The sequence below is a fragment of the Oncorhynchus tshawytscha genome, unplaced genomic scaffold, assembly GCF_018296145.1.
Source record: "Oncorhynchus tshawytscha isolate Ot180627B unplaced genomic scaffold, Otsh_v2.0 Un_contig_7554_pilon_pilon, whole genome shotgun sequence".
Classification (NCBI taxonomy): Eukaryota; Metazoa; Chordata; class Actinopteri; order Salmoniformes; family Salmonidae; genus Oncorhynchus; species Oncorhynchus tshawytscha.
In genome coordinates, this window is record NW_024609352.1 from 78,632 (window position 1) to 97,473 (window position 18,842).

The window sequence follows — 18,842 nt, forward strand, 5'->3', positions numbered from 1 at the left end:
TTGATGTATATTATTTATCTGCATACATTTACATTCTTGCATTGCTTCCATTGCATGCACAGTGAGCCTGTCATGCATCATTTCACGCAGTAATTTCACAGTAGACAGAACAGTGATGACCTTCGAAGCCAATGTTGGGGACACATTTTAATATAACTAAACCCAATGAGCAATAAGCGCCGATGCATGTCATTTGAATCAAATGATTGACCTTGGTGGTGATTACACACACCCTGGATTCGGAAACAACTACAGTAAAACATGTGACTGCTGTGGTTACGAAAATGGAGATTATAAAATTGTCACTGCCAGCCTTCCACATCCCTCCCCTTTGGTCTATTCCCGCCTTATTTTATGAATAATTACACTGCAAATCAGCCAATCGCCGGGATTTATTCCATATTTCATACTGTTTGACCGGTGAAATACACAATCATGTAACCGTTTCCGGCGTGACTCACTGACAAGCCCTCTCCAGTCCGCCAAGTGCATTATTCCCTTTGCCGACTTTAGCCTCCCCTTGAGCCAGTGTCGGTCTGGTGGGGCCCGTTATCGGCTGGAGCTATCCTCGACAACCCTCAAGAGATTGGCGGCGAAAGTGTCGAAACCGAGGAATAAACCGCGCAGCTTGGACTTTACTATATCGTATCTGCATGGAAGCGAATGGTTTCGTGTCCAGGCGGGTGGACACACCAAGCGTCGATGCCGGGGTTGCTGCTGGAGCTGCAGGGGCAGACATTCGATGGCTCGGCGGGAGGATTTTGGATGCTACGGAGGGGTTTGTTGGTGGTCTGTCACCGCCACGGATAACAGCGGAACCGGACTTTACTGCGGTGTTGCAACTCCGAGCAGCCCCAGAGCCCACCGTGGCTGCTACGGAGACCGAAATAGACTACGAGGGGCTCCCCCAGGGTGTAGCCACCAGTACACACATGTTAGCCGGCGCCGTGGCTGGCATCATGGAACACTGCCTAATGTATCCCATCGACTGTGTTAAGGTAAAAGAACAGAGGTTAAATAAAAAACGATAAAAAAACTAACTAGTCAACATGAATAAATTAGTCTTTAGCCAGGCGCTTGATTGCTATTGTGTAGCTAAGCTTGTAGCGTCAGTTACCGGTGTCTGAGGCTAGTTAGCTGTTCACAATTATTCCTGAATGGAAAGAGGGGAGGAATAGTTAACTAATTATGTAGATACAGCACGTCTGCACACAAGTGTTGCTAAAATAACACATATACACATTCCCCGGTGACATGTACGTTGTCAGAGGAGCCACCAGCAGTTGTTTAAATTGCTAACTAAGTTAGTTTGTTAGCTAACGGTGTTATTCAGAATCTCAGCCGTTGTTGACATACATCCCGTTGGTAGGCCCAAGCCTGGGCTCGAGTAGGTTGCTAACTAGCGAAGGTGAAAGTGACATGTCGCCAAATAATGATCTAGGCTGCTCGTTTGTTATTTTTAAAATGTAGTCGTACTTTTAAGCCAAGGTTAATCATTACCCGCGTTAGTTAGCTGACCGACAGGAGAGGAGCCAGCCAGGTTACGTCACACACATGGACACTGAGAAGTGTGTAATGAAACGTTAGCCTCCTAACCAAGTATCACACAAAGTGCTCTTATGTACCCATGTAGGGCCTAGTTAGTTGTACACACTTGCCTCACACTGTATACATTCCTAGTCTCAACTACAATGCATTGAAGCTTGTCAATCTAACTATATGACACGGGTTTGTTTTGTAGCAGTAATACTAGCTAAAGGCTATGAAGGCGCATAGTTGTTATGGCTGGCATCAAATCCATATTTGTATCGAGCTAGGCTAGAGCATTGCATAATCACCACTTTGTTTCATAATCCACAAGGAGAAGGGAAAGTATTTGGTTAGTGTTGGTTAAAGTGTATGTTGGTCACAAGGCCCTGGATTGGAGATACTCAATATAGACTCCTCTGTCTACTCACTGATGTCAGCTGGGCTGCTGTTGTTGCACATGATTACAAGCTTTTACTTGAGTTATTACCGCTGGAGGGTTCACTGAAACAGAGCTGCAGATAAATATAGCTATTTTATAGAATGGATGCCATTGATTCTCAACTCAACATGGAGTTTTTGGTTCATCCTATGCCCTATTTGCATAGCTAGGTTGTGTATCTGAACTTTGTTCAGCCACTGACTGATCCAACTAGTTTGAGTTTAAACAGGGTTTGGCACCTGTTGGCTGTCCTCACCCCTGACCTCTCACCACCTGGACAGATTAATAGGTTGTAGAATGAGAATGAGAACCTCAACTGAACACCTATAACCTCTGTTACCTTATTATCCTGCCCCATACGATCATGATACACACACACACCCTTTGGTCTAGAATACCTAGTGTTTTCAGAAAGAACATGGAGTAGCCAGCCAGATAGATAAAGTAGCAAGGCAGGCTCCCCCGGGCTCGGGGTGCTAAGCTTTTTATTTCTGCCTACTTTGGTGGCCTCTAGTACTGTACATTCTAATGCTAGATTGTATTTTCAACCAGCACTATCATGAAATAACTTAGTTTTTTATGGTGTTAGTTTCATCAGCTGCTGTACAATATGATGTAAAACACAGGGAAACAAAATATTTTGACTGCACTGGCCCTTTAATAAAGAATCCTGTAAGAGTGACTTCCACGGGCTTCAAGCTTCCACCCCTGTCCTGTACAACCATGGTACACCCATACATACCCTTCGGTCTAGAATACCCCTGTCCTGTACAACCATGGTACACCCATACATACCCTTTGGTCTAGAATACCCCTGTCCTGTACAACCATGGTACACCCATACATACCCTTTGGTCTAGAATACCACTGTCCCATACTACCACTGTATACTGTGGTCTCTGCTTTTCGCTCTGGGCAGTCTGCCTTAAATCAGTTATTAATGGCTGAAAGCTTTGGAGCCCTGGCCAAGCATAAGCCCGTCATTTACAATGCATTCAGGAATAATTCATACCCCTTGGTTTATTCCACATTTTGTTGTTAGACTGAATTCAACATGTATTTAATCATTTTATTCTCACCCATTTACACACAATACCCCATAGTGACAAAAGGGTATTTAATCATTTTATTCTCACCCATTTACACACAATACCCCATAGTGACAAAAGGGTATTTAATCATTTTATTCTCACCCATTTACACACAATACCCCATAGTGACAAAAGGGTATTTAATCATTTTATTCTCACCCATTTACACACAATACCCCATAGTGACAAAAGGGTATTTAATCATTTTATTCTCACCCATTTACACACAATACCCCATAGTGACAAAAGGGTATTTAATCATTTTATTCTCACCCATTTACACACAATACCCCATAGTGACAAAATTTTATTTAATCACAATACCCCATAGTTTTATTCTCACCCATTTACACACAATACCCCATAGTGACAAAAGGGTATTTAATCATTTTATTCTCACCCATTTACACACAATACCCCATAGTGACAAAAGTGGAACATGTTCTTAGAGATGTTTGCAAATGTATTGAAAATGAACTGCATAAATATCTCATTTACATAAGTAGTCACACCACTGAGTCAATAAATGTTAGACTGACATTTGGCTGTAATTACAGCTGTGTGTCTTTCTGGGTAAGTCTCTAAGAGCATGTATTATTAAAAACTTCTCCAGCTCAGTCAAATTGGTTGTTTATCATTGCTAGACAGCCATTTTCAAGACTTGCCATAGATTTTCAAGATGATTTTTAAGTCAAAACTGTAACTAGGCCACTCAGGAACATTCTATATCGTCTTGGTAAGCAACTCCAGTGTATATTTGTCCTTGTGTTTTAGGTTATTGTCCTGCTGAAAGGTGAATTGGTCTCTCAGCAGACTGAATCAGGTTTTCCTATAGGTTTTTGCTTGTGCTTAGCTCTATTCAGCTTTAGCTTTATCCCCCCCAAAACTTCCTGATCCTTGCCGATGACAAGCATACCCATAACATGATGTAGCCACCACCATGCTTGAAAATATTAAGTGGTACTCCGTGTTGTGATGGATTTGCCCCAAACTTAACACTTTATATTATGGACATACAGTTAATTTCATTGCCACATTTTTTTGCAGTTTTACTTTAGTGCCGTATTGCAAACAGGATGCATATTTTGGATTATCAAATTCTGTACAGGCATCCTTCTTTTCACTCTGTCATTCTGTTTAGTATTGTGGAGTAACTACAAGTTTGTTGATCCATCTTCAGTTTTCTCCCATCACAGCCGTTAAACTCTGCACCTGTTTTAAAGTCCCCGTTGGCCTCATGGTGAAATCCCTGAGCGGTTACCTTTGTCTCCGGCAACTGAGACAGAAGTATCTTTGTAGTGACTGGGTCTGCTGATACATCATCCAAAGTGTAATTCATAACTTCACCAGGCTCAAAAGGATATTCAATGTCTGCTTTTCTTCTTTTTTGACCCATCTACCAATAGGTGCCCTTCCTTTGCGAGGCATTGGAAAACCTCCCTGGTCTTTGTAGTTGAATCAGTGTTTGAAATTCACTGCTTGACTGAGGGACCTTCCACCTGTATGTGTGGGGTACAGAGATGAGGTAGTCTTTCATAAATCACGTTAAACACTATTATGCACATTGTTTAAGTCCATGTAACTGTGTGACTGAAGCACATTGTTTAAGTCCATGTAACTGTGTGACTGAAGCACATTGTTTAAGTCCATGTAACTGTGTGACTGAAGCACATTGTTTAAGTCCATGTAACTGTGTGACTGAAGCACATTGTTTAAGTCCATGTAACTGTGTGACTGAAGCACATTGTTTAAGTCCATGTAACTGTGTGACTGAAGCACATTGTTTAAGTCCATGTAACTGTGTGACTGAAACACATTGTTTAAGTCCATGTAACTGTGTGACTGAAGCACATTGTTTAAGTCCATGTAACTGTGTGACTGAAGCACATTGTTTAAGTCCATGTAACTGTGTGACTGAAGCACATTGTTTAAGTCCATGTAACTGTGTGACTGAAGCACATTGTTTAAGTCCATGTAACTGTGTGACTGAAGCACATTGTTTAAGTCCATGTAACTGTGTGACTGAAGCACATTGTTTAAGTCCATGTAACTGTGTGACTGAAGCACATTGTTTAAGTCCATGTAATGACTGCACATTGTTTAAGTCCATGTAACTGTGTGACTGAAGCACATTGTTTAAGTCCATGTAACTGTGTGACTGAAGCACATTGTTTAAGTCCATGTAACTGTGTGACTGAAGCACATTGTTTAAGTCCATGTAACTGTGTGACTGAAGCACATTGTTTAAGTCCATGTAACTGTGTGACTGAAGCACATTGTTTAAGTCCATGTAACTGTGTGACTGAAGCACATTGTTTAAGTCCATGTAACTGTGTGACTGAAGCACATTGTTTAAGTCCATGTAACTGTGTGACTGAAGCACATTGTTTAAGTCCATGTAACTGTGACTGCACATTGTTTAAGTCCATGTAACTGTGTGACTGAAGTCACATTGTTTAAGTCCATGTAACTGTGTGACTGAAGCACATTGTTTAAGTCCATGTAACTGTGTGACTGAAGTCACATTGTTTAAGTCCATGTAACTGTGTGACTGAAGCACATTGTTTAAGTCCATGTAACTGTGTGACTGAAGCACATTGTTTAAGTCCATGTAACTGTGTGACTGAAGCACATTGTTTAAGTCCATGTAACTGTGTGACTGAAGCACATTGTTTAAGTCCATGTAACTGTGTGACTGCACATTGTTTAAGTCCATGTAATTGTTTAAGTCCATGTAACTGTGTGACTGAAGCACATTGTTTAAGTCCATGTAACTGTGTGACTGAAGCACATTGTTTAAGTCCATGTAACTGTGTGACTGAAGCACATTGTTTAAGTCCATGTAACTGTGTGACTAACTGTGTGACTGAAGCACATTGTTTAAGTCCATGTAACTGTGTGACTGAAGCACATTGTTTAAGTCCATGTAACTGTGTGACTGAAGCACATTGTTTAAGTCCATGTAACTGTGTGACTGAAGCACATTGTTTAAGTCCATGTAACTGTGTGACTGAAGCACATTGTTTAAGTCCATGTAACTGTGTGACTGAAGCACATTGTTTAAGTCCATGTAACTGTGTGACTGAAGCACATTGTTACTCCTTAATGTGTTGTGGCTTGTCATAACAAAGGGTGTGAATACTTATTCACTTGACATTTCAGCATTTCCTTTTTGAATCATTTGTCAACTTTTCAAAAATATTTCCACTTTTACATTATGGGATATTGTGTGTGTGTGTAGGTCAGTGACACAACATCTACATTTGAATCCATTTTAAGTTGAGGCTGTAGTACAACAAAAATGTGTGAAAAGTCCAGGGGTGTGAATACTGTCTGAAGGCAAGGCACTGTATTTTCACTGTCCTGACCTTTTCAGGATCAATCTTGACTGTTGCACACTTTCCTGTCACTCATTTACTAGGGACATGTCTCAAGTCATTGGGTTGCTGTAAGGCTGATACTGGTGTTCATGGGCTAGTTAGAGACCACTACTTCCTCATTTGATCTGGTTGATTTCCCAGCCCGGAGTCCTGCCTTGTTGAAACGGTGCTCTGACAGACGTCACTCGTGGTTAAATAAAGGAACTTGCGTTGGCGCTCCTTCCTTCCCATCTCTCGCTGTTTCCTCCATAGATTTTCAAAATACCCATTTCCTCATTGCTGCTGGGACCTTTTACAAGGTGTGTCACTGTCTCCCTGTGTCTCAAATGGCAGCGTTTTCCTTTTGTAGTGCCATAGGACTCTGGTCAAAAGTAGTGCACTATTCAGGGTACAGGGTGCTGTAACACTGGCCTGTGGGTGCCATTTAGGACACACACACCCTGTTCTGAGCTGAGGAGCAGTTTCTCTTCACTGCCCGCCCCTTTTGAATACGACCCAGGACTTCTAAAGAGCCTGCCCTTTAGCTAGAAGACAGGTCTGCCTGTTATCTAGCTTGGCACCGTACCAGTTGGCCTGTGGGTGCCGTAACCCCGGCCTGTGGGTGCTGTAACGCCGGCCTGTGGGTGCCGTAACGCCGGCCTGTGGGTGCCGTAACGCCGGCCTGTGGGTGCCGTAACGCCGGCCTGTGGGTGCCGTAACACCGGTTGACCTGAGCCTGGCATCATTGGTGTAGTTGCATTATTTCCAGTTAGGCCCATTCAGCTACAGTACAGAAACTATTTCAGAAAGCTGCCAATAGAGAGATACTGTAATGCACAGCCAGTTTGAGGCATGATCACACTAGACCTTTAAGGGATTAACAATAAGAATCATTCTTGGTATGAATTAATGGACGAAGCTAGTAGCTTCTAAATGTGGTATTGGATCTGATGAGACGGTTTATATTGAGGTCACTGTGACAGCGAAGAGGAATGGCAGTTGCCAAGCCATGAGGATCAAAGCCCCAAAACACATGATGACGAGTGTTATAACAGCCATGAGGACGAGTGTTATAACAGCCATGAGGACGAGTGTTATAACAGCCATGAGGACGAGTGTTATAACAGCCATGAGGACGAGTGTTATAACAGCCATGAGGACGAGTGTTATAACAGCCATGAGGACGAGTGTTATAACAGCCATGAGTGTTATAACAGCCATGAGGACGAGTGTTATAACAGCCATAGTGTTATAACAGCCATGAGGACGAGTGTTATAACAGCCATGAGGACGAGTGTTATAACAGCCATGAGGACGAGTGTTATAACAGCCATGAGGATCAAAGCCCCAAAACACATGATGACGAGTGTTATAACAGCCATGAGGATCAAAGCCCCAAAACACATGAGGACGAGTGTTATAACAGCCATGAGGACGAGTGTTATAACAGCCATGAGGATCAAAGCCCCAAAACACATGACGAGTGTTATAACAGCCATGAGGACGAGTGTTATAACAGCCATGAGGACGAGTGTTATAACAGCCATGAACGAGTGTTATAACAGCCATGAGGACGAGTGTTATAACAGCCATGAGGACGAGTGTTATAACAGCCATGAGGACGAGTGTTATAACAGCCATGATGACGAGTGTTATAACAGCCATGAGGACGAGTGTTATAACAGCCATGAGGACGAGTGTTATAACAGCCATGAGGACGAGTGTTATAACAGCCATGAGGACGAGTGTTATAACAGCCATGAGGACGAGTGTTATAACAGCCATGAGCGCTTGAGTTGAGTATAAACCAACATGACCATGACTTTCCTCACAAGACAAGGCCAAACACTGTTTTTATGTGCATCCCAAATGGCACCATATTCCTTCTGTAGTGCTCTACTTGACCAAGGCCCTTACAGTAGGTCTCCAGTCAGAGGCACTGAAATACAGGCTATGCAACAGGGTGACATTTGATACAAGGTTTCTCATCCAGGAGAGAAGACCAGTAATATGTTGAGCTGGTTTCCCCGTCCTGCGTACTGTACTCTGTTGCTCAGGGGCCTGTGGCCTGACTGGACTGCACATCTAGGGCTTCTCAACATAGTGGAGAGACGAGGGCGACCAGAGAGACGAGGGCGACCAGAGAGACGAGGGCGACCAGAGAGCGGGCGGGAAATAATTCAGTAAGGGGTGGCTTTCCCAGGGGAAGTTAACCCCTATCCTTTCATTTCCCCCTGAAGCTGGACTCGGGTGTCTGTCTATACCAGGGTAGTGCTAAGTCTGGTCACATGAATGTTATGCAACCGGGTGTGTTCTGATGTTTACATTTCCTGAAGAGGAGTGGGGGATGAAAGTGTACCATTGTTGCTGTAGACACAACGCAAACATAGCACACGTGTGCTATGTTTGCGTTGTGTGTGTGTGTGTGTGTGCACTGCAACTTCCACAGGGCGTAGATGACACCGCATGTGAAAACGAACAGGGCAGTAAAATGGAAATAAACATGGTAGTGCGTGTGATTGTGTAGAGATGGTGTTGACTGTTAGCTCAGTGTTTCTAGTAACCTGGGTTGGAGTGGGATACCAAGGACAGGCTGGTGTGGAGGTCTATCTAACACGGTTGTATTGGTTCTGAGAATTGGTGAGGTGCAGAAATGGCCTTTAAAATGTAAGGCCCTGTGTGATCTGTCGCTGCAAAATAAAACACTTACACTTTAGAAACAATGAAAGTTGGGGCAGTCGTTTAGAGCCTTGTGTCAAAATATATATATATATATGACAACAAAACACTGTTCCTCCACATTCATTCTGACTTTCCGTTTCCCAGAAGTGTGTGTAGTCATGAGTGGGAATTTCCATCCCTGCCCTCCAGAAGTCATTTCCCCACCCTTCCATCTTGGTGTCCTCTGTGATTGGATAAAGGAGGCTATTCTACTCTTGACGCAATCTCAGAAGTTTGGTTATTGCTCCATCCTTCCCATACAGAGCATTATTCTGTTGTGACACAGTGACTGGTGCCCTGTTGACAGAGGAAGGGTGGAACCCAGTCGCCTCAGGCCTAGTTATTATTATGTCTACCTACCTAACTGACTTTGAGCCAGTAAACAGGAACATACTGTTAGGGTATACAGAGAAATGTCTAGTGTATTGGACCTGGTGAACTGCACTGTGACTGCTCTCTTACTTATCACTTATCACTTGACCCACTAATTAGCTGAACTTTGAAAGAGTTGATTGACCATGCATTGATGCCCTTTCCTCTCGTTTCTCCCACCCCCTCTTCTACATTCTTTCTGTCCCTCTCCTCCCCCCTTTATCCCTCATTGTCTTCCCTCCCTCTCTCTCTCTCTCTCCCTCCCTCTCTCTCTTTCTCTGCCTCGCTCTCCCTCCCCCTCCAGACGCGGATGCAGAGCCTGCAGCCCGAGCCGGGGGCGCGTTACCGTAACGTGATGGACGCGCTACGTCAGATCGTGCGTACCGAGGGGGTGTGGCGACCTGTGAGGGGGCTGAACGTCATGGCGATAGGGGCGGGGCCAGCCCATGCTCTGTACTTTGCCTGTTATGAGAAACTCAAGTTCTCACTCAGCAACGTGGTCCACCCGGGAGCTAACAGCCACTTTGCTAATGGTACGGTGTTACAGCCACACATTCCCTGAGACATTGACATACGTACTGTACCTTAGAGGTATTAGCAATGTTGCTAATTTGACCAACGGTCACTGAGAGACCGACAGATGAAGGAAAGTTGCAGCATCCACTGCTGTGTGTTTGTCTTACTGCACTGGTAACCAACCATCTCTCTACTGCTGTGTGTTTGTCTTACTGCACTGGTAACCAACCATCTCTACTGCTGTGTGTTTGTCTTACTGCACTGGTAACCAACCATCTCTCTACTGCTGTGTGTTTGTCTTACTGCACTGGTAACCAACCATCTCTCTACTGCTGTGTGTTTGTCTTACTGCACTGGTAACCAACCATCTCTCTACTGCTGTGTGTTTGTCTTACTGCACTGGTAACCAACCATCTCTCTACTGCTGTGTGTTTGTCTTACTGCACTGGTAACCAACCATCTCTCTACTGCTGTGTGTTTGTCTTACTGCACTGGTAACCAACCATCTCTCTACTGCTGTGTGTTTGTCTTACTGCACTGGTAACCAACCATCTCTCTACTGCTGTGTGTTTGTCTTACTGCACTGGTAACCAACCATCTCTCTACTGCTGTGTGTTTGTCTTACTGCACTGGTAACCAACCATCTCTCTACCCTCTGCTGTCTCTTTTAACAGGAATGGCAGGCTGCATGGCCACTGTACTCCATGATGCAATCATGAACCCAGCAGAAGGTAAAACTGTGTGTGCGTACTGTGTGTGTGCGTACTGTGTGTGTGCGTACTGTGTGTGTGCGTACTGTGTGTGTGCGTACTGTGTGTGTGCGTACTGTGTGTGTGCGTACTGTGTGTGTGTGTGCTGTGTGTGTGTGTGTGTGTGTGCGTACTGTGTGTGTGTGTGTGTGCGTACTGTGTGTGTGTGTGCGTACTGTGTGTGTGTGTGTGTGCGTGCGTACTGTGTGTGTGTGTGTGCGTACTGTGTGTGTGTGCGTGCGTACTGTGTGTGTGTGTGCGTGCGTACTGTGTGTGTGCGTGCGTACTGTGTGTGTGTGCGTGCGTACTGTGTGTGCGTGTGTGTGTGCGTACTGTGTGTGTGTGCGTACTGTGTGTGTGTGTGTGCGTACTGTGTGTGTGTGCGCGCGTACTGTGTGTGTGTGCGCGCGTACTGTGTGTGTGTGCGTGCGTACTGTGTGTGTGTGTACTGTGTGTGTGTACTGTGTGTGCGTGTGTGTGTGTGTGTGTGTGTGTGTGTGTGTGCGCGTACTGTGTGTGTGTGCGCACGTACTGTGTGTGTGTGTGTGCGCGTACTGTGTGTGTGTGTGTGTGTGTGTGTGTGCATACATTGTGGGTGTGTACTTTGTGTGTTTGTGCACGTACTGTGTGTGCGTACTGTGTGTACTTTGTGTGTGCATGTCTCTTTATTGAGCAGAGCAGCCCAAGCTGAGCCGTTGCTATGGATACTCGGCGCCGCCATGCGCGGAGTGCATGCAGAGCGAGCTGTGCGCAGGGAGCGAATGACCGACAGAGGAGCAGTTTATGGATTAACTAAGTTATTTCTGATTTCGGGCAGGGCCGGGCCGGGCCTTACTTTTGGCAGAAGCCAGCGGGCCTGGGTAGGGTAGGGCTTGGTCTTAAAATGATTCATACCCGTGCAGGGCTCTAGCCTAGATGATGAGGTGATTTTGGACAAAAGAGCAAGATTATTTTAAATTGTCACAAACTGCAGCCAAGCATCGATCATCATGTCACCAGAATAATGTCCTTGTGACCTAAATAATGATTGCGCTATTTCTGAACTGTCTTGCTAAACTATTAGAATCCTTGATTCATTTTCAGCTAAGATCTTTGTTATCTTTGAAATGTATTCTAAATGTACATCCGTTGGGTTTTAGACCAGGTCATGGCACTGTCTCTGCTGCATCTCTCCTGGATGTGGTTAACTATGGCTAAAAGGCACTGTCTCTGCTGCATCTCTCCTGGATGTGGTTAACTATGGCTAAAAGGCACTGTCTCTGCTGCATCTCTCCTTGATGTGGTTAACTATGGCTAAAAGGCACTGTCTCTGCTGCATCTCTCCTTGATGTGGTTAACTATGGCTAAAAGGCACTGTCTCTGCTGCATCTCTCCTTGATGTGGTTAACTATGGCTAAAAGGCACTGTCTCTGCTGCATCTCTCCTTGATGTGGTTAATGGCTAAAAGGCACTGTCTCTGGCTGGATGTGGTTAACTAAAGGCACTGTCTCTGCTGCATCTCTCCTGGATGTGGTTAACTATGGCTAAAAGGCACTGTCTCTGCTGCATCTCTCCTGGATGTGGTTAACTATGGCTAAAAGGCACTGTCTCTGCTGCATCTCTCCTGGATGTGGTTAACTATGGCTAAAAGGCACTGTCTCTGCTGCATCTCTCCTGGATGTGGTTAACTATGGCTAAAAGGCAACATTGTGTTGCCCTCTTCATTGACCTTTTCAAAGGCTTCCGATACTGTTGATCACTCACTGCCAATTCTGTGTCTTTCCGCAATTGGTCTGGACCAGCCTGCATGTAACTGGTTTAAAAATGACTTAACAGATAGAACTCAATGTGTATCAGGTTTCCTGGATACTACAAAAGGTGTCCCGCAGGGATGGATTCTGGGTGCTGTACTTTGTACTGTTTACATTAACAGTATCGAGGTGTCTGTAAAAAAAACACTGTAACCTGCACTTGTATGCCGGTAATACAGTTGTTTATGCGATTATTCCCTACGGTTGACCAGGCGGTCTGCCTTCATTGTATAACAGAAACTTTACTGACCTGAAATTAGTATTGAATGCAGGTCAAACTAAGCACAGGTTGTTCTCTGGAGCACATGTAAATATAGCTCTGACTTAAGCATGTATTTTGGATGGCGTCCATATTGATTGTGTCCCTGCTTACAAATATCTGGGCGTCTGGATAGATGAAAAGCTGTCTTTTTCAAAAGCGTATTGATAAGTTGGTAAAAAGCTGAGAATTAAAAATGGTCTTCTGTAGAAATAGGTCCTGCCTCTCGCTAAATAGCAGAACGCAGGTTATTCAGTTGCCGTTCCTATCGGCCGTAGACTACGGCGACATCATCTGTATGAACGCAGCTGCCACTTCATTAAAGCCGTTAGGTGCCGCGGGTCATAGTGCACCGCGGGTCATAGTGCACCGCGGGTCGGGTCATAGTGCACTGCGGGTCATAGTGCACTGTGTTTTATTATGGGGACCATTTCAGTGCTCATCACTGCGTTCTGCTGATGTCACGCAGGTTGATACATTGCTATGTTTATTCATTTCTAAAGCCCTTTTACAAAACGGCCCCGCTGCACCGAACATCTTCACTAAACGTTAGACATGTGTTACCACACCGTCTCAGGGATGGTTAACTCTGGGAACTACTGTGGTCTCTACACAGTTGGGTAGATCAGCTTTTAGTTTTTTGCATTTGTGGAGCAATCTTCAAAATGTTGATGAATGTGATGTTCTGGTGCCTCTATGGTAATTCAGAAAGCTGATTGAGGACCTAATAAATAATGGATGTGATGTTCTGGTGCCTCCCTGATACACACTGTAGATATCTGCAGCGTCAGACTCCCTGATACACACTGTAGATATCTGCAGCCTCAGACTCCCTGGTACACACTGTAGATATCTACAGCCTCAGACTCCCTGATACACACTGTAGATATCTGCAGCCTCAGACTCCCTGATACACACTGTAGATATCTGCAGCCTCAGACTCCCTGATACACACTGTAGATATCTGCAGCCTCAGACTCCCTGGTACACACTGTAGATATCTGCAGCCTCAGACTCCCTGGTACACACTGTAGATATCTGCAGCCTCAGACTCCCTGATACACACTGTAGATATCTGCAGCCTCAGACTCCCTGATACATTAATAGAACAGTAATCCCTTCTCTGTATGAATATTTATAGCACAACTCTTTATATACTGCTACAGGACACTAGGGGGAGCTCTGAGACTGGACTGCGGGTGGCCATTAGGAGCAGCACCTGGGTAGAAGTTGCTAGTAGGCACAGATATAGGATCAGCTTACATGAGTCATATCCTCTCCTTGACCTTGAGGGTAGGAAAAGTAAAACTGGCCTTAGATCAGTGTTGAGGGTTAGCATCGTCTAACTAACGGGACATCGGAACACACATCTGTGAGTGTCATTAGTCGACCGGTTTGCAGGTGTGTGTTTACATCCTGCTCCCTCAAGTGTATAACTCTAGCATTAACATCCGCTGGCTCACACACATGTGGCCATGGTGATTGGTGTTTCCATAGCAACCTGACCGGGCCCAGGTGTGCCAGCCAGCTGTGCCATTGGTCCACCGGCTGGGTCACTAGGGACGGGATTGGACGCTTTGAACTTTCTGATGTTCTGAATTCCATAAGCCCCATTTCCTTTTACTTTCCTAAGTAGCGTTTCTTTTAGAGACTGGTTTCATCTCATTCTGATTGGCTGCAATGGGGAATCCCTTGATGGTGTGTCCCAACTGTATCCCTCATTAAAAGCCTAATATCTCTGTTTTGACTAGATGTGCTACTCTTCTCCTTTCAACTATTATTTTCTTCTCGGTCCTGCCATCACCTGTTCTTTCTTCCTCTCCCTTTCCTCTAGGCTGACCTTCCTCTTCCTCTAGGCTGACCTTCCTTTTCCTCTAGGCTGACCTTCCTTTTCCTCTAGGCTGACATTCCTTTTCCTCTAGGCTGACCTTCCTTTTCCTCTAGGCTGACCTTCCTTTTCCTCTAGGCTGACCTTCCTCTCCTCTTCCTTTTCCTCTAGGCTAATCTTCCTCTTCCTCTAGGCTGACCTTCCTCTCCTCTTCCTTTTCCTCTAGGCTGACCTTCCTCTTCCTCTAGGCTGACCTTCCTCTCCTCTTCCTTTTTTCTAGGCTGACCTTCCTTTTCTTCTAGGCTGACATTCCTTTTCCTCTAGGCTGACCTTCCTTTTCCTCTAGGCTGACCTTCCTCTCCTCTTCCTTTTCCTCTAGGCTGACCTTCCTCTCCTCTTCCTTTTCCTCTAGGCTAATCTTCCTCTTCCTCTAGGCTGACCTTCCTCTCCTCTTCCTTTTCCTCTAGGCTGACCTTCCTTTTCCTCTAGGCTGACCTTCCTTTTCCTCTAGGCTGACCTTCCTCTAGGCTGACCTTCCTCTTCCTCTAGGCTGACTTCCTCTTCCTCTAGGCTGACCTTCCTTTTCCTCTAGGCTGACCTTCCTCTTTTCCTCTAGGCTGACCTTCCTCTCCTCTCTATTTTCCTCTAGGCTGACCTTCCTCTCTCTCTCTCTTTTCCTCTAGGCTGACCTTCCTCTCCTCTCTCTTCCTCTAGGCTGACCTTCCTCTCTCTCTCTCTTCCTCTAGGCTGACCTTCCTCTCTCTCTCTTCCTCTAGGCTGACCTTCCTCTCCTCTCTCTTTTCCTCTAGGCTGACCTTCCTCTCCTCTCTCTTTTCCTCTAGGCTGACCTTCCTCTCCTCTCTCTTTTCCTCTAGGCTGACCTTCCTCTCCTCTCTCTTTTCCTCTAGGCTGACCTTCCTCTCCTCTCTCTTTTCCTCTAGGCTGACCTTCCTCTCCTCTCTCTTTTCCTCTAGGCTGACCTTTCCTCTCTCTTTTCCTCTAGGCTGACCTTCCTTCCTCCTCTAGGCTGACCTTCCTCTCCTCTCTCTTTTCCTCTAGGCTGACCTTCCTCTCCTCTCTCTTTTCCTCTAGGCTGACCTTCCTCTCCTCTCTCTTTTCCTCTAGGCTGACCTTCCTCTCCTCTCTCTTTTCCTCTAGGCTGACCTTCCTCTCCTCTCCCTTTTCCTCCTCTAGGCTGACCTTCCTCTCTGTCTGGTTGGGTACTTGAAAAGCTCCAGTGTGTTTTCAACATCAGTTTTTTTTTCTAAACCGTCTCTCTCTCCCCTCTAGTGGTGAAGCAGCGTATGCAGATGTACAACTCCCCGTACCGCGGCGTGTCTGACTGCGTGGGCTCCATCTGGAGGCGTGAGGGCCCCGGGGCCTTCTACCGCTCCTACACCACCCAGCTGACCATGAACGTCCCCTTCCAGGCTCTCCACTTCATGACCTACGAGTACCTCCAGGAGCTGCTCAACCCCCACAGACAGTACAACCCCTCCTCTCACGTCATCTCTGGGGCGCTTGCTGGGGCCATTGCTGCCGCCGCCACCACCCCACTTGATGTCTGTAAGACCCTCCTCAACACCCAGGAGGCCCTAGCGGTCCACGCTGAGGTCCCAGGAGCGCTGGGGGTTGGAGCGAGTGTAGGGACGGCGTCTGCCACTGGGGGGCGCCACATCTCGGGGTTAGGGGAGGCGTTCCGGACTGTGTACAGGATGGGGGGTGGGGCGGCGTTCTTTAAGGGCGTCCAAGCCAGGATCATCTATCAGATGCCCTCCACCGCCATCAGCTGGTCCGTCTACGAGTTCTTCAAATACGTCATCACTAAGCGCCAGTACGAGAGAAGGCTGCACCACCGAGACGGAGAGAAGTAGAGAGGGAAGGAAGACCTTCATTCAAAATGTCCCCAAGGAACCCACCCCCATAGATATGTACTAGAGGGCTCAGCTCCTATCTTTGGGCCAAGTTCCCCCTCTATCTAACTCTATAACCACCCCACAGTAACCCCACCTCTAACCATTTGACCTCTGACCTTCTGAACTAACCAGGAAATAAAAGCCCCCCCTAGTATTTTTGACTAGAAGAGATACAGCTTTTGTCAAAATTCACCTTACACAGCAGGTTTAGAACTTACTCAGCAGGTTAGGAGAATTGTTGTAGCAGTTCAGGAGAATTAGGTTAAGGTTAGCAAAAGTGAAGTTTTGTTTTTTGGTGCCAAAAGCTGTGTCCCATCTACACCTGACCTCCTCTTATCCTCTCACATAAGAGAACAAGTCCCCATCTTTCACATAGTTTATTATAGACATACTGTACATGGCACTTTAATTCAAATATACACTCACTGGCCAGTTTATTTGGTACACCCATCTAGTACCGGGTCGGACTCCCTTTGCCTCCAGAACAGACTGAATTCTTTGGGGCATGGATTCTACAAGGTGTCAGAAAAGTTATTTTCTCAATTGGTATCTAGGGACCTAAGGTGTGCCAGGAAACATTCCCCACACCAGTACACCACCGCCACCAGCCTGTACCGGTGACACCAGGCAGGATGGATCTATGGACTCATGCTGCATACGCCAAATTCTGACTCTGCCATCAGCTTGACGCAACAGGAACCGGGATTTGTCAGACCAGGAGATGTTGTTCCATTCCTAAATTGTCCAGTGTTGGTGATCTTGTGCCCGCTGGAGCTGCTTCCTGTTGTTTTTAGCTAGGAGTGGAACCCGGTGTGGTCGTCTGCTGCAATAGCCCATCAGTGACAGGGACCGACAAGTTGTGTGTCTGAGATGATGTTCTGCACACCACTGTTGTACTGCGTCTGTTTGTGGCCTGCCTGTTACCTTGCACCATTCTTGCCACTCTCCTTTGACCTCTCTCATCAACGAGCTGTTTTCGCCCACGGGACTGCCACTGACTGGACGTGTTTTGTTTTCTCGCGCCATTCTCGGTAAACCCTAGGCTGTCGTGTGTGAAAAGCCCAGGAGGGCAGACGTTTCTGAGATACTGGATCTGGCCTACCTGGCACCAGCAATCATACCACGCTTAACGTCGCTTAGGTCACTCGTTTTGCCCATTCTAACTTTCAATGGAACAGTAACTGAATGCCTGTCTGCCTGCTTTATATAGCAAGCCACAGCCACGCTACTCACTGTCTGTAGGAGCGATCAGTTTTGGTGAATGAGGTGATGTACCTAATAAACTGTCCAGTTACTGTATATATTAGAATTATATTTCTGCATTTCCCTACTATAACCACTAGGGGGCTTTGAGTCTCGACCTCCCTCCTCCATTGACTTTATGGACAGATCTAAAAGAGTCCCAATAATATCTACTTTCTCCTGCAAATGTGCACTCGTTCACTACGTCCCACTAATCTAATAGTATTGGGTTGGTGGAGGAATGGGCTAGTTTCCACCATGTTTCTTATACCAGTCATTTCCTTTCAAACCAGTGAATGGAAGTGAACAAGGGCACACTTTGGGAGGAAGGTGAGGTCATGGGGGCGTAGACCAAGTGAAGACCTCTGTATTGTGTGATGACTGGAGTCAGTGGATTCAGCATTAAGGATATACCTATAGTCACGACTACCACTGGGCTATATTTAGATTAACGTTTAGCATTCTGAAATGGGAATTAAATTCACCAGAAATTGTTTCATGCAACGCTATTTAAAACAATAACTGCCTTTTCCATCTTTGAGATAGTGACTGGGCTTGTGTTCACGTATTTCTCCGCCTGTATGTAGACATTGAGGAATATGAGTATATTGACTTGAAATGTTCAACTTAACCCATTGGAGTTGATCAAGACAGTGGTGTTGACTGTGTGTGGATGTGACTGACTGAATGAGGAAGAGAGAAATAAATCAAATAGGAGTGCAAAGCGCTAGAACACTGAGTGCAAAGCGCTAGAACACTGAGTGCAAAGCGCTAGAACACTGAGTGCAAAGCGCTAGAACACTGAGTGCAAAGCGCTAGAACACTGAGTGCAAAGCGCTAGATCACTGAGTGCAAAGCGCTAGATCACTGAGTGCAAAGCGCTAGATCACTGAGTGCAGAGCGCTAGATCACTGAGTGCAGAGCGCTAGAACACTGAGTGCAAAGCGCTAGATCACTGAGTGCAAAGCGCTGAGTCACTGAGTGCAAAGCGCTAGATCACTGAGTGCAAAGCGCTAGAACACTGAGTGCA

At 45.8% G+C, this 18,842-nt stretch overlaps 1 protein-coding gene across 1 annotated transcript; it reads left to right on the plus strand.

Moving 5' to 3' along the window:
- Positions 1-385: 385 nt before the first annotated feature.
- LOC112230191 (mitoferrin-2-like) lies at positions 386-18,698 on the plus strand. The gene is made up of 4 exons (XM_042314970.1): positions 386-998; positions 9,817-10,045; positions 10,703-10,759; positions 15,945-18,698. Exons 1-4 carry the CDS (start codon positions 654-656, stop codon positions 16,526-16,528), a joined length of 1,215 nt encoding a protein of 404 aa, XP_042170904.1. The 5' UTR covers positions 386-653; the 3' UTR covers positions 16,529-18,698.
- Positions 18,699-18,842: the final 144 nt, after the last annotated feature.

Excerpts from the sequence above, each read along its gene's own strand:
- LOC112230191 (XM_042314970.1), top strand. The coding sequence starts at position 654 with ATGGAAGCGAATGGTTTCGTGTCCAGGCGGGTGGACACACCAAGCGTC. Across the intron at positions 999-9,816 it reads ATCCCATCGACTGTGTTAAG|ACGCGGATGCAGAGCCTGCA; the intron begins GTAAAAGAACAG and ends CTCCCCCTCCAG. Across the intron at positions 10,046-10,702 it reads TAACAGCCACTTTGCTAATG|GAATGGCAGGCTGCATGGCC; the intron begins GTACGGTGTTAC and ends CTCTTTTAACAG.